A 22,526-nucleotide genomic window follows, 5' to 3' on the forward strand; every position below is an offset into this window, starting at 1 on the left:
ATAATTTTTCTTTCTATGACAATGGATTTTTAAGTCAAGCAATTTGCATTTTTTAAAATCCTTCTTATAAAAATCAGTGCTCTGGCATTGCTTTTTTTGGAAAAGGTATTGTTAATGGGTGGAACTTAAACTTTTGCTAATTTTTTTTGCAACGCAAAAAAATTAGGAATGCAATAGTTCCTGGCGCCTCTGTTTCTGTTTTCTGCCTATTGTCTCAAATCAAGAACCAAATTTATAACATGTTAATTGAGCAAATCTGACCCTGTTCCTCCGTCTTCTCCAAACCCAGTCCCACGACGTATCACATCAATTCAGTTCTAATTGATACCACGGTAAACTGCCAGGAGACCAACCTGAAAACAGCTCTGCTATGGCTGCTCTCCTTCCGTTGATAATTAATAAACTAATAAATATGTAATTTTTATGCACAACCTGTCATATTTTCAACGGAAAAATAAATTATTAGATTAGATTAGATTAGATTAAAAATGATAAAATATATATATATAAAAAGATCTAAAGTGTTTAATTTCTACTGCTCCTATACTGCACTCCAAGTCCTCTGAAATAATGTTTATCAGTTTATACGAGTATTAAATTACCTCTGTGAGAGAGTAAGGGAGTGTTCGTGTTGAATCTTAAAAGCTGAGTATTGTGCAACTATCAGAGCTAAAGCACTCCCTATACCAGAGAACCAGAGAGAGACAAAACTAATAAGAAAATAATATATAAATATTTGATTTTATACACTGAACTGGTAGATAAATAAAATAATAAACTAGCCGGAGTACACATTGAAAAAATTTCTTTTTTGTCCTATGACACCTGTGGGGTACCCATGGCTTCCCACAAACATTTCATCCAATTTGGCCCATTGGTTTGACCAGCCATAGCGAACATATATATTAATGAGCAAAGAGCCTTATTTTATAGATTAGTTTTTTGCAAATATAAAGAAGGCTCATAGTTATACTGTCAAATCTTTAAGTGTGTTTTAGGTCAGATCTTAAAGGTTATTCTACAAGTGGGTTGCTCTGTTTTGCACTAAGAATGTTCTTTTAGGGTTTAACTTGTTAAGGTTTTGACACCTAGAATACCCTGAGGTCAGCATACGTTGTAAGACTGGATTTGACAAATTTCGACCCCCCCCCCTTCCCAAAAAATAACCAAGTAGTCCCAAAAAGGTTAAACGATGAAAAAAATAATCCCCTCAAGATTTAAAAGTTTTAAATGGATAAAAGGGCTCCAAATTCCTAGTCATCCCTTTGATGGGATACCCTGGGTAAAAAAGTTACCTGAATTCTTCAATCTTGCCTCCGATCTGTTCTTTTGTGGCCTGATCAATACTTAAACCCTAGATATTAAACATCTTTAATAAAATTAATAATTATTGAAATGTTTAGAAAAAAGGGTCATAACACATCAAGAAAGAACAGATCAGATCTAAATGAAATAGGTCTCCAGATTTTAGCTGGAATAGTCTCATAGGTGTTATGGAGAGGGATATTACCTTCAAGGTTTCCAACATGTACAGTATAATTATGTACGCGGAGAACTGAATAGAGAACTGAGGTAGAGAAGAGGTTGTAGCGCTTGCAATATTAAAATCATACCTAAACAAAACTTGAAGTAAAGACTCTACAGTGAGACCCACTAAACTAGGAAGACGATATTTAAGCAATCATTTGTGTATGTGATGTTAATATAAGACTACAGTTAAAAATTAAGTAAAATTAGTCTGTGTAACTGTGTACAGTACAAAATTGCTCTGTTTCATGTTCATTTTAAAGTTCTAATAACTTGAGACTTACACTTGTCATCTTATTCTTTAATTTATGGATCCCGCTGTATGTTTAATTCCAGATTTTACACATTGATTGAAGACACATGAGTTTAACCTGGAAAGTATTGTGGTTGGATCCTGATCATGTGAACCTGGTATCTCTCTCTCAGGTTTAGCGTACTCACAAGCAACTCTGTACTTGTCACTTAACCTAGAGAACAATGAATTTGCTAACAATCCTAAATAAGAACACTTCTTATTTAGACAAAACTAAAATCAGCTGAAATCTGTGATCAATATTGTTATAACTTAAATATAGGAATTTCTAAAATATAACTTTATCTTCCTTCTTATTTATTTAAATATTACGTCTCCTGCATTATTAATCTTTATCTGAAGTCCTGTATTAATCTGTACCTGGCGCCTTGTATTAATCTGTTCCCGGAGTCCTGTCTTAATCTGTACCTAGAGTCCTGTATTAATCTGTACCTGGAGGTCTGTATTAATGAGTACCTGGAGTTCTGTATTAATCTGTATCTGAAGTCCTGTATTAATCTGTTCCCGGAGTTCTGCATTAATCTGTACCTGGCGTCTTGTATTAATCTGTTCCCGGAGTCCTGTCTTAATCTGTACCTAGAGTCCTGTATTAATCTGTACCTGGAGTTCTGTATTAATCTGTACCTAGAGTCCTTTATAAATCTGTGTCTGGAGTCCTGTATTAATCACAACCTAGAATCCTGTATTAATCTGTACTAGGAGTCTTTCATTGATTTGTACCTGGGGACTGGAGTCCTTATTTATCTGTATCTAGAGTCCTGTAATAATTTGTACCTAGAGTCCTGTATTAATTTGTACCTAGAGTCCCTATTTATCTGTGCCTGGAGTCCTATATTAATCTGTACCTGGAGCAGGAGCAGGATAGAAGTGTGAACAGGAGTGAGAAGAGAAGGAAGAGAAGAAGAAGAGGAGCATACAAATCTAAAAATAAAAGAAACATGTTAAAAAGGGACTGTCCAGAAATTTTCAAGTTATCTGTATTCTTGTTTTTAATGGGATCTTTTCAAAATAAAAATTACACCCAACCTTTGAAATAAGGAATACAACTTCACTTATATTCATGCAAATTATTAAATCCTTTTAAAGATATATTCAGGGTTCATATTTTTCTAAATTCAACTATTATCCCAATCTTTGATATTATAGGAACAACACAACTCACACAACCAAGCTTATCGTTCTTTTCAAATATGTTCCTGAGGGCCAATTGTATTCTTAATTCCAAAGGTTGGGGCGTTAATGTGTAATTTCACTGAAGGTTTCGCTTACATTAAAGGATTAGTCAGGCTCAGCCCCCCCCCATGAGTCAGTAAAATCTATAGTTTTACTGGGGGTTTTGGGCACCAATGAGTGATGAGCCCCATCCCTCCTAGCAAGAAAAAAAATTTAAGTTCCCCCTTGGACAAACTCTTGAATACGCCCCTGAAGGGATTGTTTACATAAATTATTCAATAATTACCTATGGTGAGAGTCTGATAACTTAAATAAGTTATTTCCCTCATTTCCGAATCATTCTTAGGATACAGAATTGGAAGACGAAAGTTCCAGAACTTATCAATGATCGCCATATCAGAGACAGTGTCGAACAACCAGACAGCGAATGAGAAGAGGATGAAGAGCAAGGGGGTTGTGTTAGGGTGGGAAATCAGGCAACTAACAGAAACCCAGGAATAAACAAAGTATTGCGGCAATATGTCCTGTAACTCATGAGATCATTACTTTTTTAATGGAATAAATCAATTGAATAATTTAACTTAAAGGAATTGAGTATTTGACACAAACTTCGATTTTCTAATCCTTATATCTTTCCAACCAAAGGAATTGAGTCTTTGGAACAAAATCAAATATTTAAACCTCAATATCTTTAGAACTCGATGTTGTAAACCTTTGAAATTTCAAACTCAGATTATTTGATTTAACAGAATTCATAGTTTGAAATATCTGAGGTCTTCAACATTTGGTTCCAATGATATAGTGATTAGAAAATTAGAGTTTGTGGCAAAGACTCAATTCCTTTCGAAGACCTTTAATGTTTCAAACTATGAATTCTGTTGGATCAAATAATCAAAGTTTGAAATAGCAAAGGTTTTATTTGTAATTAGAGAGGTTGTAATGTCGGTCCCATGAAAATGTTTGCCAAAATATATTGAGTTCCAGATTACAATCATGCATACTGGAAATATTTATTTATCAACAAACTATGAATAGAATAAGGGTTCAGTTTCCTGAGAAATTTCAACGTTTTTGAAGCTACCCAATCACAGGCAATAGTCGGACAAACCGTTCTCTCTCCGTTAGTAGTTTCACCACGAGGTTTAGGAACGGAGAGAGAAGTTTGAAGGAAGGATACATTCTCCTTCATATTCTCTAGTTCAAGGAATACTTTAGCTCCCTCTAGAGCTAGTCGGCTACCCCGGAGATCCAGAGGGTTCTTGGTCAAACCAGATCTAAATATTTAATTACTCTGAAGAAAGATAAAATTAGATGTTAAAAAGAAACTGATAAGGTGCAACGGAACTCAAAGCAGAAATTCAAAAATAGAACTTTGATTTAAAGGATAAAATAAAACCACTAAGAAAAATTTGAAACATGTGCGCATGGTGCAGTATCTAGCTGGATTGACAAGTTAAAAGCAAATTGATAAAATAGAAATGATTTATATTCTCAATTTCATCTCTCTAGATATGCCTGAGTGTGATTAAGAAACTTTTAAATGAAAAATAAACCTGATAGCGCTGAGAATAATTTTTCTGATTTGTTTATCATCGTAGTTCATTCCTTTTAGCTCAGATTTCCTGGATGTAAACCATCTCTGTATATCCAATCTACATTTAAATTTATTAATTTATTTATTTATTCATTCTGTTTTCAGCTTGAAAACCACAAAATCAATATATCTGAAGCTGGTAGGGTTTTGTGTCCCTGGCCATGTTTCATAAGTGCCTTCAAAACAAAACTTTTCTAGTTCTCCATGAGTGGTAAAACTTAAAAATCTGCGAAAATTTTGAATTTAAACTTTAATTATTCAAGTCTTAAAATCAAAAAAAAATTTAAAAATTGTTTAAGCATATATTTCACCTGATGTTCTCGTCAATATCAGTTCTGTTCTTATCGAATGAGTTTGCCAGGGTTTGGAGAACTCCTAGTCCCAGTTTACTACGCACATATCTAAATAAGCTTTAGTGTAAACTTGACAGGATTAGCTTGAAAGGTTAAAGGTTTGAATTAAAAAAATACATTTTTGGCGGCAAAATCTTAAAATAGTAATCTGTATTATAATACAGAAACTTCCGATAAAAATGAAATCATAATGATTTTTGGCTTACTCGGCAATCACTAGAGGAGAGCGGTGTCTAATCAACTGGACTACTGATCATATGAATTAAGGTTTATTTTAAATATTTTTTGAGAATTATTTTCAAATTACAGGAAGTCTACACCATTTTAAGCTCAAATCACATTTCGCTATAAGGAAGAAAAGCTAAATTAAACTAATGCAGAAAATATTATTAAAAATGCTTTAACAATTGTTAAAAATCCAAGAACAAAAAAAGATCAACTAATCTGTATTTTATGAAATTTTAGTCCGACTGAGCTGAAAACTTTAGAATGGAATATACTTAATCCCGATCAGTTAATTAATCTGGAGTTTAATAACAAGAGGAGAGTAATCGTTATCTAATCTCGAGATTAAGAAAAAAAAGTGGGTCAAGCATTAATCCCGATATTCACCATTCAAAAGTTCCCAGCTCTGATAACATTTCAATGTTCTATTGGAAAATAAAAAAACTAGTTTTCAATGCAAATAAACTTTAGCATAATCAATATAGCTCGAGTAGCTACAAACATATTTAAATCTTTGGTGTTCGGTCATCCATTGCTAAAAGTTTGAGATTAAAGACATTTTATTTGTTTATTTCAGAAGAATATATAAACAAAAACCTTGAGAGAAGATTTTCCAGAACAGGGACATCAGAAACAATATTCAACTAAAAATAAAACAGAATTAAAAAATATATATCTTACAGGGCCTTATAAATTCGAAAATTCATAATACGCAGAGGGGTATTGAGGGAGGTATGTATGCCCCCCCCCCCCCCCCTAAATCAGTGACTTTTTGGTTTTCATGAAGAAGAAATGCGCAAGTCACTTTTGTAGAGAAACCACAAATGACGCAAATCTGCCCCTTTAGTAAAAGTAAACTCAACCTATATGAAGCATAAAGTCTGACCACGTCAACCTTGTTGCACCGGCTAGTCCTGTCAATAGAGCTAGGTACAGTACAAACTTGGACCGGAAAGGTTGACCCGGCTCGGAAATCAAATGTACTACGGCTGCCCGTGAAATGAAAATAATCAGAATCATAAACTTAGATTTCTTATTCATACTTGATCAGACAAAACTTTTACTGGTACCCTGGTACCCTGGTACCCTGGTACCGAGGTGAATCGGATATGCCAGTCCATAATTAGAGGGTTACACAATACACATTCAACATAATTTAGGATTATTAAAGAATTTGAGATAAGCTATAAAAGAAAAGATGACAAAAGATATTACTAATTTGTGCATCTATTTTTGTATTTCCACGATCCAAATAAAAGTGTAAGTTCATTTTTTAAAATTAATTAAAGTTATTTTATTTAACACATCATGATTTAGTTTTGTTGAGGATTATCTGTTCATAACGATTGTAATGTTAGGAGAAGAGTAATTAGATAATATTACACTTTAGCTCAGAGAATAGGATGCAAGAGAAGAAATTAACTAATTTTTTTCTTCAGAAGATGAGATCTAAGAGCAAAACTTTTGTAAGGTTTAGCTCTTAGCGTCTACGTCGGAACTAAGCTAGTCGAGATTTAACGCCTTTAGTATAGGGAAATTCCCCGGTTATTTTTCCCACATTTTCCCAAACCATGTTTAGATTTATATATTATTCATAATGCTTCTAAAGTTTTTTATTACACTTTTTTCTTGAAAATATTTCTTTGAGAAAATTTTGTGAAATGGTGATAACCCTAAAAGGCCCTTTAAATAATGAAAGGGGAAAACATTTTAAAGAGCGAATAGAGGGGAAAAATGTTGCATAAAATTACGAGACAACCATGTAGAAAAATTTATAAAATATATCATAAAAAATATAAATGGAGAAACCAGTTTTTACACACTAGAAACTGTACGAATATATATACTATAGTTAAACTGAGAAACTGTATGGATACACTAGAAACTGTATGGATACACTAGAAACTGTATGGATACACTAGAAACTGTATGAATACACTAGAAACTGTATGGATACACTAGAAACGGTATGGATACACTAGAAACTGTATGAATACACTAGAAACTTTATGGATACAGAAGAGACTGTCTGTTTAGATACATTAGAAACTGCATGGATAATGATATACTAGAAATAAGATAACAAGATTAAAACTTTACGAATCACATTAGTTTCGCATAATACACCATACAGTATGAATGTTAGTAATTGTCAATGATAAGTAAGGCAGGGTGAAACTGATCATAGTTTTTCTCTACAATGCCTAGTTTCAGGCGACAAATTTATTTTAAAAAAATTACTTTAAAATGAAAATAAAAAATTGATAAACATTTTTTTTATCGTAAAAACTTATGCTTTATCTGCTTAATGTTTGTCAGCAAAATAGGCTGTCAACAATTTCTTTCAATTGGTTGCAATATCAAATAACGGAGAAAAATCAAATATCGGATATGAACTTATTTTGCAGATGGATATATTGTAACAATTGTTTCTCTCTGTCTATAAGTTCAAGATACCAATAATTATTTTGTTAAATTATTTTTAAGAGTTGAATTTTACATATTTCAAGAAAGTGCTGAAAAAAAAACAATATGCTCTTTTTATAGTAAAGATAGAGTAGGACATCACTGTTATCTGTTTCTTAAACATTTAGGATTTTAGGCGTTCAGGACAATCAACACAAAAACTGAGAAGCTTAACATATTTCAAAGTTGTATTCTCGAAACCTTTCATAAACCATGGAAAACCATAACTGGGGTAGAAGATTTTGTTTAGCTCAGGCTTATATCTTCAGAGCTGGGAACTTTTGAATGGTGGATATCGGGATTAATGCTTGATCCACTCCTTTTCTTAATCTCGGGATTAAATAATGCTACTTCTCTTGTTATTAATCTCCAGAGTAATTAACCGATCGGGATTAAGGATATTCCATTCTAAAGTTTTCAGCTCAGATAGAAAATATAATGTGGAATTTCGTGTGATTTCGTAAAGTTTTGCGAAGCCTCCGTAAACGTCTAAAATCGTAGAATATCTAAAAAAAAGGAAAAGAACGATGTCCCGCATTAATCCAAGCTATCGACACGTACACTCAGACACTCATATTTATCTATATATATATACTTTGCTTGTCTGTCTCTTTGTCAATTTGTATCCAATAAACGTTAAAAACAGCTGAACCGATCGAGCAAGACTTTTTAAGGGACCTCACCTGATAAAAGGTTTACAGGATGGTCAGAATTTAAAGAAAATTGATTATTTTTAAATCCACGAAAAAATCGCTAAAAAAGAAACAATTGAAAGTTAAAATCAGACATACTGGAAGCTCACGGGCAGCCGTAATACATTTGAATTACCGAGTTGGGTCCTAGTTTGTACTGCACCAGCTCTATGGACAGGACTAGCCGGTGCAACAAGGTTGACGCGGTCAGACTTTATGCTTCATATAGGTTGAATTTACTTTTACTAAAGGGGCAGAGGTGCGCGAAGCTGAGTTATAAATATATGCAGATGGTTTAAAGTTTCTGTTTTTAAAGATTAAAATGTTTCAAATAATTGTTACCTTGCAATCTCCTCGGAGGATTCTCTTGTTGAACTTCTTAGTTTCTCTACTGAGACAGGAGAGTACTATTAGAGAGGAGATAAATAGTACTAGAGTCCACACACAGTACACTACCACCGGTACATCCCATAGTTCATCTCCTTCCCTGCAGTACATATTCATATTAGAGTACACAGTATAATATCCTCAGTACATATCCCTTTCATAGAATAGTAAAGTTTTCAAATAGCAGCAATTTTCTCAGGTTTAAACTTCTTATTTATTAGTTATTTAAATGTTGTTACAAAGAAAATGGATAATTTTTATTTTTTTCTATTTTATGCATATTGTTAACAGGTTGGGATGTCTTATAAATTTAAACGTTTGAAATGTTTGAAATTCAAATTGAATTGTAAAAATGTCCCCAATTGTAAAAAAGAATTGAGAAGAACAGATGAAAAAGCGCGGAAGTTGTATTTATTTTGTTAATTTATTTGTTTCAGTATCAGTATGTGTAGTTAGTATACATTTCATGGCTTAAGTTTGAGGCTTGGAACCGGGACAAATCATAATATTTTAGGATTTACAGAAAGTTTTACAAAAGAATTGAGTTTTTGCCACAAAATCTAATTTTCTAACCTTATATCTTTGCAACCCATTGTAATAGACCTAGGATATCTCAAAATATTAATTCTGTTAAAATATCAAAGATTTACACTATTAGGTTGCCAATTCAATTCAAGAATTAGAAAATTTGAGTTTGTGGCAGAAACTCAATTTCTTTTATTTCCTTGGCGCAATTTTCTGACTATCTGGTGTCTCTTATCATTTCATGGATTAGGATGTTAGTATTTTAGATTTAAGTCCTGGAAAATAATATACGCTAAAGGTTAAATATTGAATAAAAGTATATGTATTTAAAAAAAACACTAAACTTTTTCAATGCGCATAGATTAAATTTTTACCAATGTATACTTTAAATGGTCCAAGATCAGAAGTTTGTTTAAGATCTCTCATTAAAACCTTGATTGATAAAATTTGGCTGATTACTTGCTTAATTATATTTGTAGACCCAATAACTGGTGAGCTAAACGGAGTAAATATTATGTTAACTCAAGATTAGGAAACTGGTTGATGGGAGGGGTAGAGTGGGTTAGTTAATCACGTGATTGTTCCTAAAATAGAACTCTCTTATTGTATTCATGAACCTATATGGTGTATACTGTATATAATTAAACCCCTGGACTTGTTGCACATGTTCTCCCAACCCTAACCAGCAGCAGTGAAACAAATAATATTTTAGGAAAGTTTTCCAAAAATAAACAGTATAACGTTATAATTCAGTACATTGTAAGTGAACGAGATATTATAAATACTATCAGTTTTATATTTCTGCTCAACTCTAAAATGCCTCTAGATAAGCTCTAAGTATTTTGTATTTCTGCTCAACTATGAACTGCCTCTAGATAAGCTCTAAGTATTTTGTCAGTACGTTGTGATAAGTATTTTGTACCGTTCTTATATATCTTCTAATCAAATAATGTTATAAATAGATCGAAATGTCCTCGTTTCCTATTTGTTCTGAGCATTATGTACTCATTATTTTGTATTTTGTGCTATGTACTCATGGTTCTGTTCTTTGAACTGTTGGTCTGTGTATTAAAAAGTGTACCAAGCACTGTGTACTAATCGTTAAGAGTGCAGAACCACTGTGTTGCTATGTTAACTTGAAGAACCTAATATAGATACTAGACACAACATAATACAACACCCTACACATTCATGCTACCCTAAACATTCATTCTACCCTAAACTTTCATCCTACCCTACACATTCATCCTACCCTACACATTCATCCTACCTTATACATTCATCCTACCCTACACATTCATCCTACCCTACATATTCATCCTACCCTATATACTCATCCTACCCTACAAATTCATCCTTCCTTGTTCATCCTTCACTCTTCATCCTTAATGCTTTATCCTTCACCTACCCTACACATTCATCCTACCCTATACATTCATTCTACCTTACACATTCATCCTACCCTACACATTCATCCTACCCTACACATTCATCCTACTCTACACATTCATCCTACCTCACACATTCATCCTACCTCACACATTCATCCTACCCTACACATTCATCCTACTCTACACATTCATCCTACCTCACACATTCATCCTACCTCACACATTTATCCTACCCTACACATTCATCCTACTCTACACATTCATCCTTACTCACACATTCATCCTACCTCACATATTCATCCTACTCTACACATTCATCCTACTCTACACATTCATCCTACCTCACACATTCATCCTACCTCACACATTCATCCTACCTCAAACATTCATCCTACCCTACACATTCATCCTACACTACACATTCATCCTACCCTACACATTCATCCCAACCTACACATTCATCCTACCCTACAAATTCATCCCAACCTACACATTCATCCTACCCTATACATTCATCCTACACTACACCCTTCCTACCCTACATACTACTACACTCCCTTTAAATCATGGTTTTGAATATCTTTAAGTGCGGTTTTGTGAATGATTTGGTGAATAGAGCAAACTTTAATCTAATTAATAAACCAGACTTGTAACTTAGTAAATAAACCTGGTTCAGATTAATTAAAGATTAGTTACACTTTAACAAGATTAGGTAATTTAATAAATTATCTTTTTCCTTAACCTTTACCTGATAGAGGAAACCTCTACATGATATGGAAACCTTTACCTGATAAAGGAAACCTCTACATGATATGGAAACCTTTACCTGATAAAGGAAACCTCTACATGATATGGAAACCTTTACCTGATAAAGGAAACCTCTACATGATATGGAAACCTTTACCTGATAAAGGAAACCTCTACATGATATGGAAACCTTTACCTGATAAAGGAAACCTCTACATGATATGGAAACCTTTACCTGATAAAGGAAACCTCTACATGATATGGAAACCTTTACCTGATAAAGGAAACCTCTACATGATATGGAAACCTCTACCTGATATAGGAAACCTCTACATGATATGGAAACCTCTACCTGATATAGGAAACCTCTACCTGATATAGGAAACCTCTACCTGATATAGGAAAGCATGGTTCCTCCTTCAATTTATCTTGTCACATCTGTTTAACAAGATGAACTCGTCTATATATTATATATCTGTTTAACAAGATGAATATATTTTCTGTTCACGCATCAACCTCTCATCTATATAAAGCCACTGATTTCTTTGGGCGCTTGCAGGCAACTAAGCAGTGCAAGCTCCCTCTGCCTGAACCCTGGGTTAGATAGATAGATTGATACTTGAAGATAGCCTAATGAAAATACGCCGGTTTGCAACTGGTTATGAAAGGATGAGTTTTCACTATGCGAAGCATTGTAATCTGAGTATATTCAACATGAATTATTTGACAGGTTTGAATCAAAATCTGGTTTTAACAGATTTTAAACTGATTACTGTTCATACTCGACGGTAATCGAATAAAAATTAAACCAAGTTTGGAAAAGGTTGCGGAGAATTAATTTCTAATCTGAGAAATAAAAATCAGTTTTTATTTCTTGAAGCCAAATCATGGTTCTGCCAAGTAAAGAGTTTCCAATGCTGTTTATATAATCCATGCATGAGTGAATATCATAATATCTTCTTTTACTTCATACTTTTACACTTTATCTCAATGCGCAGTGTACACAGCTAGACATTCATCATGGTTCCACGGTTTCCTATATTAATCTAGTATTCCAGGGTTTTCTTTATCAATTTAGTATTCCAGAGTTTCCTTTTTCCATCTAGGATTCTAGGGTTTCCGTTATTAAATTAGTATTCCAGGGTATCCTTTAATAATTTAGTAGAGGTTTTCTTTATCAATCTAGGATTCCAGGGTTTCCTATGTATACTCCTGTTTCCAGGGTTTCTTATGAATAGTACTGTATCCAAGGTTTCCAGTTCCTGTGCATACTTCTATATCAAGGGTTTCTCATGAATACTACTGTATCCAGGGTTTTCTATGTATAATCCTATATACTGAGTTTCTCATGTATACTCCTGCCTCCAGGGTTTCCAATGTATACTACTGTAACAGGGTTTTCTATGTACACTCCTGTATCCAGGGTTTCCTATGTATACTCCTGTATCTAGGGTTTCCTATGTATACTACTGTATACAGGGTTTTCTATGTACACTCCTGTATCCAGGGTTTCCTATGTATAATCCTGTATCCAGGGCTTCCTATATATACTCCTGTATCCAGCGTATCCTATAAATACTCCTGAATCCAGGGTTTCCTATATATACTCCTGTATCCTGGGTTTCCTATAAATACTCCTGCATCCAGGGTTTCCTATATATATATACTCCTGTATTCAGGGTTTCCTATATATACTCCTGTATTCAGGGTTTCCTATATTTACTCCTGTATCCAGGGTTTCCTATAGATACTCCTGTATTCAGGGTTTCCTATGTATACTCCTGTATCCAGGGTTTCCTATATATACTACTGTATCCAGGGTTTCCTATATATACTCCTGTATCCAGGGTTTCCTATATATACTACTGTATCCAGGGTTTCCTATATATACTCCTGTATCCAGGGTTTCCTATATATATTCCTGTATCCAGGTTTTCCTATGTATGCTCCTGTATCCAGGGTTTCCTAAGTATACTCCTGTATCCAGGGTTTCCTATGTATACTCCTGTATCCAGGGTTTCCTATATATACTCCTGTATCCAGGGTTTCCTGTATATACTCCTGTATCCAGGGTTTCCTAGGTATACTCCTATATCCAGGGTTTCCCATTTTTACTCTTGAACTCCAAGGTTCTCTATTTCTATATAATATAATGATGTTAAGCTCTGTTTGCTGAAGGCGAGAAAAGACGGAAACTAATTTTATTGTGTTGACTCAGTACAAGTACAGAGAGGAAACTATATCCGTCCTGCAAACATATTCACCAGAAAACTGATACATATACACTACAGTATACATTACATTATAACAACACTAATTAATATAATTTCAAATTAGTAAATCCTTTAGTTTTATACGAGATGTTATAGATCAGAAATTATCTTTGTTATTGTTTTTGTTACGCTCAATCTAGTTCATGAGTACTAGTAGTCCATTTCCATCACAGCTAAATACTTCTATCCCACGTACCTTACTGTACATACCTTGGTTTTAGATAACTCTAGCGGAATCCTCTAGTTTTAGATGACTCTAGCTGAATCCTCTAGTTTTGGATGACTCTAGCTGAATCCTCTAGTTTTAGATAACTCTAGTGAAATCCTCTAGTTTTAGATAACTCTAGCTGAATCCTCTAGTTTTAGATAACTCTAGTGAAATCCTCTAGTTTTAGATGACTCTAGCTGAATCCTCTAGTTTTTGATGACTCTAACTGAATCCTCTAGTTTTAGATAACTCTAGCTGAATCCTCTAGTTTTAGATGACTCTAGCTGAATCCTCTAGTTTTTGATGACTCTAACTGAATCCTCCTGTTTTAGATGACTCTAGCTGAATCCTCTAGTTTTAGATAACTCTAGCTGAATCCTCTGCTTTATATGACACAAACTAAATCCTATAGCTACAGTGCATTAAAAGCTGTGTAATTATTACTAGGTTCCAGGAAACCTCCTAGTATTGGTATATATGGGTATTGGGTATGTGTGTATATGTGTGTGCATTAGTAAACATAGGTGTAAATATAACTATTGTATATAACCTGTAGTGTACATTAGGTAAAAATTGGGAAATGGTTAGAAACTCTGTTGGGAATGAGGATCTAGGATAGGGAAATCTTGAAGGTAAAAAGAGGTGGTGCTTCTGGTTATTTTGTTCCACTAATTACTCTCCTAGACTGTATTTGTACTTTATTGACAGGTTTAGTACGGAAATATTTTCAAGGGGCAAACAAACTTAACATTTTTTAAATTAGCAGGAGGGGGTCAGGGAAACCAGGAGGGGGTGAGGGAAACCAGATGTGGGTCAGGGAAACAAGGTGTGGGTCAGGGAAACAAGGTGTGGGTCAGGGAAACCAGATGTGGGTCAGGGAAACAAGGTGTGGGTCAGGGAAACAAGGTGTGGGTCAGGGAAACCAGATGTGGGTCAGGGAAACAAGGGAGTCAGGGAAACCAGGAGGGAGTCAAAGAGACCAGGAGAAAGTCAGGGAAATCAGGAGGGGGTCAGGGAAACCAGGAGGGGTTCAGGGAAACCTTGTGGAAGTCAGGGAAACCAGGAGTGGGTCAGGGAAACTAGGAGGGTTCAGGGGAACAAGGAGGGAGCCAGAGAAACCAGGAGGGTGTCAGGGAAACCAGGTGTGGGTCAGGGAAACCTACAGGAGGGATCAGGGAAACCAGGTGTGGGTCAGGGAAACCAGGAGGGGGTCAGGGAAACCAGGAGGGAGCCAGGGAAACCAGGAGGGGGTCAGGGAAACCAGGAGGGGGTCAGGGAAACCAGGAGGGGTCAGGGAAACCAGGAGGGGGTCAGGGAAACCAGAGGGAGTCAAAGAAANACCGATCGGGCCCAAATTTTTTGTGGGACATCTAGGAACGGATGACAATTTATTTATTTTGAATAAGTATTCTACAAATATGGGTGCAGTCAGGCTTCAAGTACTCCAGTCCATGGTGTGATAACACAACCTAGTGGAATTCTATCTGTCTATCTAACTATTTATCTATCTATCCATCTATCTATAGATTTTCTATCTATTAGTTGAGATACATCAAACAAATACTAATTTCTCCAGCTACCTCTTACTTATCCTCTTTACTTCGTTGTTAATAGTTTGGAATAAATAAATCTGCCAAGAACATTATTACATAATTTTTCTCTCTCTCTCCTCTGATTCCCTGGCGCAGGAGGTTGAAATTTAAATGCATTCATTCAAATCTAAACTTCAGAATATTATTTTTAAAAACCTCACTGGTATTTAATCTTATTTTGCAAACTAACGTATCTTTCAAAACGATTGAATATTGTCATTTTATTCAAATTAGAGAGAATATAAAATATGCATATAATATCCCCGAAAAAAACGATTGTACTGGCTTTGTCCCTTTTTTGGCTTCCAGCAAAAAAATTACATTTGTTCCAAAATCTTTAAATCTTTAAAACTTCTTAATCCCCAATCAGAAGTTAGTACCTTGGTTAGCTATCTATGTTAGCTATCTATGTTAGCTATCTTGGTTAGCTATCTATGTTAGCTATCTATTAAAATTATTTTTTATTTATTTTGCCCTTTCAACTTCTGAAACAATATTGCTTTTTAATACTAATACTTCTCATTTAAAGTTTAAAGATCTAAAATTTTTAAATCTAAAGAATGTTGTTTTTATCGGATCTTTTATTATTATATGTTCTCTCAAGTGTTCTTAGTGCTTCTGTTGTTTATTATTGTTGTTTACACAATGAAGGATATTGGTATTTTATACAAACATTACAGCTTCCATATCTCATGCCATTCTAGCCCTCTTCCATACCCTTATATAGCCCCGTCCCTGCCTTTCTAGCCCCCTGCCATACCCTTGTATAATCCCTTCCCTCATTTTCTAGCAATAGTATCTTCCCTTCTATCACAATGCCATACCCTTGTAAAGTCCATTCCCTCATTTTCTAGCCCCTTGCCATACCCTTGTATAGTCCCTTCCCTTCTAGCCTCTGCCATACCCTTGTATAGTCCCTTCCCTCAGTTTCTAGCCCCCTGCTATATACTGCTATAGTCCCTTCCCTCTCCGTCTAGCCCCCTTCCATACCATTATATAGTCCCTTCTCTTTACTTCTAGCCCCCCTTTCATATGTATAGTCCCTTTCCTCTCTTTCTTGGTTCCTGCCATACCTTGTATGGTTCCTTCCCTTCTAGCCCCTGATTCCCTTGTATAGTCCCTTCTCTTCCTTCTAGCCCCATGCCATACCATCTCTTCTAGCCCACTGTTATACCCTTGTATAGTCCCTCTCTTTCTAGCACCCTGCCATACCCTTATATATATAGCCCTTCCCTCTCCTAATAGTCTCTTTTCCCCCTTTCTAGCCCCCTTCCATCCCTTATAGTCCTTTTCTTCCACTTATAGTCCTTCCCCTCCCCTTTTAGTCCCTTCCATCTCCTGATGGTCCCGTCCCTCCCCTTATAGTCCCTGCCCTCCCTTTATAGTCCCGTCCCTCCCTTTATAGTCCCGTCCCTCCCTTTATAGTCCCGTCCCTCCCTTTATAGTCCCGTCCCTCCCCTTATAGTCCCGTCCCTCCCTTTATAGTCCCGTCCCTCCCTTTATAGTCCCGTCCCTCCCTTTATAGTCCCGTCCCTCCCTTTATAGTCCCTGCCCTCCCCTTATAGTCCTTTTTCCTTATGTTCCCTTTTCTCTCTTTATAGTTTTCATCTTAACTATGCAGCATGCCCCCCCCCCGGCCCTGTTTTGTCCTCTCTCGCTAATCTGTCCTCATGGAATAGTTTAAAAGATAATATTTAATGTTGACAATAAATTTAACTGAAGTCTACCAACACAAATATAAATTTAACTGAAGTCTACCAACACAAATATAAATTTAACTGAAGTCTACCAACACAAATGTTGGCTGAATTAAACCATGAGTATAACTTTTAAACCTTTCTAAAACCCTAAAAAATTAGGTCGCATCGAACTTTTTATTTTAGACCCGCTCCAAAAAAAAACCATAGAAAAGTTAACAACAGAAACTAAACTAACTCATGAAATTGTTCGAACCCATGATAAAAAAAATTTAAATTAAACAAAACAACGAAATTTTACAAAACCATGAAAATCAAGCTTAACTGTGAAAATTAAAGGAATAAAATTCTGTCCAGGATTTATTCTACTAAAAACATTAAAATTTAGACAGAAGAAAAATAAAATAAAAATAATGATTTTTCTAATTTTAAATATTTTACTCTTGAAGAGCCTTTTGTTCTTTGGCTTCCAAGAAATATTTTTTTTCAAGAAAACTTTTCTGAGGCAATGTTTAATGGAAATATTTGTAAAAGAATTAAATATTTAGCAGAAAATAAAACATGAAAGATTATTTTTAGAGTTTCAAGTAAATGTTCATTTATGTTCAATTGTTCATGAGTTCATGAGTTCATGAGTTTAGGAGTTGTAAATAAAAAAAAACATCTAAACCAATCATTCATGTTCCAGAAGATTCCTTCGCTAAAATAGTCAATATAAGGTATGTCTTGTAGAAGAAGTAATTCCCGAACGAGGAATCTGAAATCCGCAAATCCTGGAAATATAACCTATTCATCTTCCTCTCCTTTTATACACTCGTTATTTATCATGTATTTATATCTAGAAGCAATAAATGTACTTCTAAAGTGGTGACCCCAGACAACAAACGAACAATGGCTGAAATCACAGCCTTCTGGTCGGAAACAGCTCAAGAATTGGACGAGGATAACAATCTCTAGCTTAAACTTCTTTTCCACAAATTCAATATTCCTTCAACCTACAATCAGCTACTCCTGGAGCTAATAAACTTAACCTTAGCTACTCCTGAGACTATAATAAGCTAAACTTCAACCCTCCAGAAGCTTATTAGCTACACTGCTAGCTACTCCTGGAGCTAATTAGTTACACAGCTACTCCCGGAGCTAATCAGCTAAACCTTCACTACAACTGATCTCTTCAAATGGCCACTCGCCAGCTTTCCACAAGGTTGATCGTGACGTGGAGAGGGGGTAGATCAGAAATTTACAAACAACTATTTGTAAATAATGATCAATCATCACCAGAATTCCTTCTACTCCTTTTCCGTAAACACTTACAAGGAGATAAGTATCAGTCTCGACTCCCTCTATGCTCGAGACTTAGGGGGGACTTTTGTAGAGGATGAAATCCCCGAAGGAGGATTATGAAATCCGCAAATCAGTAGTGTCGGAAACTGGAACCATCTTCCTCTCCTTTAATACACTCATTATTTATCATGTTTTTATACTTTTTACTTTTTGTGACTGAGAAAAGGACGAAAGAACCTAACTCAATTATGTTTGAAAATCCATCTTTCTACAAGTCATTAACAAATTAACGCTATATACGATTACCAATTATTATCATTTAACCTAACCTAATAGTCAATCCTAAGGAAAAACAGTAAAATAAGTGTTCACTATGGTTTATAAGGTAACCAATTGGTCAAGTTTTTAAGACAACGTTGGGGTACATGACTTTTACCGATCTTGAGCAATACAAAATAGACCTTGATAACAAACTGGAAATAAAATTATTGATATACCGTTTTATTTGTATGCGCGAGCTTGTGCCCACACCCCTTATCCAAAATAAATTATTAAAGTTAAAAACAAAAAAATAAGAATATTTTTCTTCAAATAAAATCAAATCAGATAAATGTACATATATATGTAGAAATTTATTCAAATCATGTCTTGGTTCAATTTGTAGAATTCATCTACATATAAATTTGGCTTGTCTGTCTGTTTGTTTGTTTGTCTGTCTGTTTGTTTGTATCCAATAAACGTCAAAACGGCTGAACCGATCGGGCCTAAATTTTTTGTGGGACATCTAGGGACCCCAGGGAAGGTTTATGAATGATCAAAATTTCAAATATTTGTCTCCATCAAAATTCGATCTTCATTAAATTTTTGAAAATTTTGAAAATCCACGAATTTTTTTTGTGAAAATCCGCGAATTATTTTTGTTTTGTTTTACGATGTACACAAAGAAAACATGTTCACAATTAATTTAGAAGATGGGCGCGAAGCGCCCTTTAAGGCTAGTATATAATATTTGTATATATGTTAGCTAAAGCTGGCCAAACGGCGGGACCAAATTAGGGGTTTTTCCGATTTTTTTTTTCAAAATTGAATTTTTTTATTTGATTTCTTTTTCAAATTTAGATTATTTTATTCGATTTTTTTATTCCAGGGGCAACGCCGGGAATTTTAGCTAGTTCAGTAATATATATAATTCATCCGAGCCAGAGTAAATCCTTTGTATAAACTATCTAAATCTTGCCTGCATGAGAAACTCCCAAATTAGGATCTATCTTTACTTCTAGAACTGGATTATAGAAAAGGCAATAATCCAATCCTGTATATCAATGCTAAGTCAAACCATCCACAAAGCATAAAGAAACAGCTTCCCAATATGATTTCAAACAGAATATCTACTCTATCTTGTTCTAAGAAAGAATTTGATTCAGAATCCCATGTGTACAATTCAGCATTACAATTGAAGCAGGTTATACAGATGAAATCAAGTTTGAAAAGTTACCTCAACAGCAAAATACAAAGAAAAGATCCAGGAATAGAAAAGTCATTTGGTTTAATCCTCCATACAGCGAAAGTGTGAAAACTGATATTGGAGCTAAATTTCTATCATTGATAAATAGACATTTCGGCAATAGTAAACTGAAACAATTCTTCAACCGTTCTACAGTGAAACTGTCATACAGTTGTATGCCAAATATGGACTCAATTATCTCAAATCATAACAGATATATTTTAAACACACAATATGATATATCAAACAATTCCCGAAACCAACTCTATATCCCAAATTCAACACTTTCTATTCCACCAAACCAATCTTACCAACAGCACCAACACAAGTTCCACCTGAACACTATGAACAACATAAGGCAATGTCTAAAAAGGAATGTAACTGCAAAGGGAAAAATAGTTGTCCTTTAAATGGAAAATGTTTAACCAAATCTATCGTGTACAGAGCAGAAATAAAATCGGACCAAGATACAGTGGCATATATTGGTTTGGATTCTAACACATTTAAAGAGAGGTACCTGAATCATACATCATCTTTTAGGAATCAGAAATACAAAGAAAGTTCGACACTTTCCAAGTACGCTTGGAAATTAAAGGATCAAAATAAACCTTATGAAATAAAATGGTTTATCGACATGTATGCACCCTCGTATCATCCAACCAAGAAGAAGAAACCTTATGAAATAAAATGGTTTATCGACATGTATGCACCCTCGTATCATCCAACCAAGAAGAGATGCAATTTATGCAACACAGAAAAAACCCTTATCCTCACATCTACACATCATCATCTTCTAAATCAGCGTAGTGAATTACTAAATACATGTCGGCATAGAAGAAAATATCTATTATCATCGATTTATATTTTTTAAAAGGGAAAATCATTGCAAAGAAATGTTTGTAATAATTTTTTAGAAAATACGCAATATGTGATGAAAAAATCTTGGAATTGTAGTTGTTCAAAGAAATTGTAGCTACTGAGGATCGTCATGATAGACGTGAAACATTATGTATAGTATAATTCTTTTTTTAATAAAAATGTAAGTTAAAAACTGAAATATATATATATATATTTGTAAATGCATATAATTTATATTGCATTCAGTTTTATTGCTGTTAAATTGAAGATTATATACAGAATACAGTGTAAAGTTGTAAACTAGACTGTGTCAACAATTGTTAAGGGAGTGTTCGCGAAAAATGGGACCGATTAAAGGTATGAGGAGAGCGATTAATTGATTAAAAATATCGTCTTCGGTATTAGAGTCAAGCGGTGTCAACCATTTCCTTATTACAGACGCACAATTTGTAGTAATCGAATCCAAATTTAATTCAGATTCAACATATACCCTCTTTTATTTTTCGAGAACACTCCCTTTAATGTTAACTTTACTGAATGACACACACATTTAATAAAATAATTTAATAATAAACAGAGGATTATTTTCAAGCTTGTAACAGAAGATTAAAATGTAGTTCTTTAAAAGATTTATTTAATGTTCGTAGCTTTGTATAAAATAGAACCTACTTGCTCATCATAGCCGAGGAGAAGATATTGTTCTCCTTGTTCTCCGGGTCGTACTGATATTCTTCGGAGTAATCTAAACCCCGATAGTCCTCCGAACCCATATCTGGGATAGATTCAGCTCCAGGTCTAACTAGGTTCACACCTTGGTCAAGGTTTGTTTATTTCTCTATGTTTAGCTCCAGGTTTATGTGTTAGCTTTGACTAGGTTTAGTATGTAAATATGTGGCACACCCTCTCTGCTCTATCCAACTATTTAAACTAAACTCAAGATTTCAGATTTTTCTATCTATCTATCTATGCTACTCATATACCTATTCATCTAACCATCTTTCTTCTACTTATATGTATCTATCTATCAACATATCTAAACAAATTATTAATTATATTATTAAATATGAAAAACTGAGATTGTACTTTAGTTATATATATTATTAGCTGAAGTGCCCGGTGTTGCCAGGGGAAAAACAAAATTTTGAATTTTGCAAAAAATTAGATTTTTGAAAAAAGATCTAATTTTTTTAGCCTATGTTACCCTCCCCTGGGTTGCCATGGGTTCCCTAAAAAAATCAACCAATATATATATATATTTACAAAATACGAGTATATTTACTACATACGAGTAATTTACTACATACGAGTATATTTACTACATACGAGTATATTTACTACACCGTTTTATCTTCTTTCATTCCGTTCTCCTACCCTCAATCTTATCCTCCTTCTTATCAATCAATGCAGATAAACCCTTGGTATGCCCATGGCCAAGCCTATTTTTGGGCAGAGTTTTCAATATTTCTGTCAAATCGTTTTGTAATTTGAATTCAACCCAGGTTAAGGGTAAAATTGTGTTTAACTCTAAGGTTCCAGGAAATTTAATGGAAATTGTTTGATAAGATGACGTTTTTTTTGTCACTTTATTTGCGGAGTTTAAATGATTTATTTTGCTTATTACATACATGAATAAAAACTAGTGGGAGGGGTAGGGAATAGAAGGCAAGGGAAGGACGGGAGAAGGAAGGCGGGGGCAAGAACGGGAGGGGGAGGAGAA

General features: G+C 34.5%; 1 protein-coding gene across 2 annotated transcripts; it reads right to left on the bottom strand.

Annotated features, from left to right (window-relative positions):
* Positions 1-200: 200 nt before the first annotated feature.
* Positions 201-21,735, bottom strand: LOC111711003 (uncharacterized). 2 transcript variants are annotated; one of them, XM_023485221.1, is made up of 13 exons: positions 21,479-21,735; positions 8,686-8,830; positions 5,783-5,829; positions 4,919-5,008; positions 4,567-4,665; positions 4,066-4,287; positions 3,300-3,493; positions 2,686-2,761; positions 1,899-1,994; positions 1,511-1,613; positions 1,296-1,354; positions 603-710; positions 201-353 (listed from the first exon to the last, which is right to left on the bottom strand). In XM_023485221.1, exons 1-13 carry the CDS (start codon positions 21,577-21,579, stop codon positions 302-304), a joined length of 1,392 nt encoding a protein of 463 aa, XP_023340989.1. In that variant the 5' UTR covers positions 21,580-21,735; the 3' UTR covers positions 201-301. The 2 variants fall into 2 exon arrangements, with proteins under 2 accessions (XP_023340989.1, XP_023340990.1); XM_023485222.1 differs by lacking the exon at positions 21,479-21,735 and adding an exon at positions 11,786-11,959.
* Positions 21,736-22,526: the final 791 nt, after the last annotated feature.

This window comes from Eurytemora carolleeae, unplaced genomic scaffold, assembly GCF_000591075.1.
Source record: "Eurytemora carolleeae unplaced genomic scaffold, Eaff_2.0 scaffold610, whole genome shotgun sequence".
NCBI lineage: Eukaryota > Metazoa > Arthropoda > Copepoda > Calanoida > Temoridae > Eurytemora > Eurytemora carolleeae.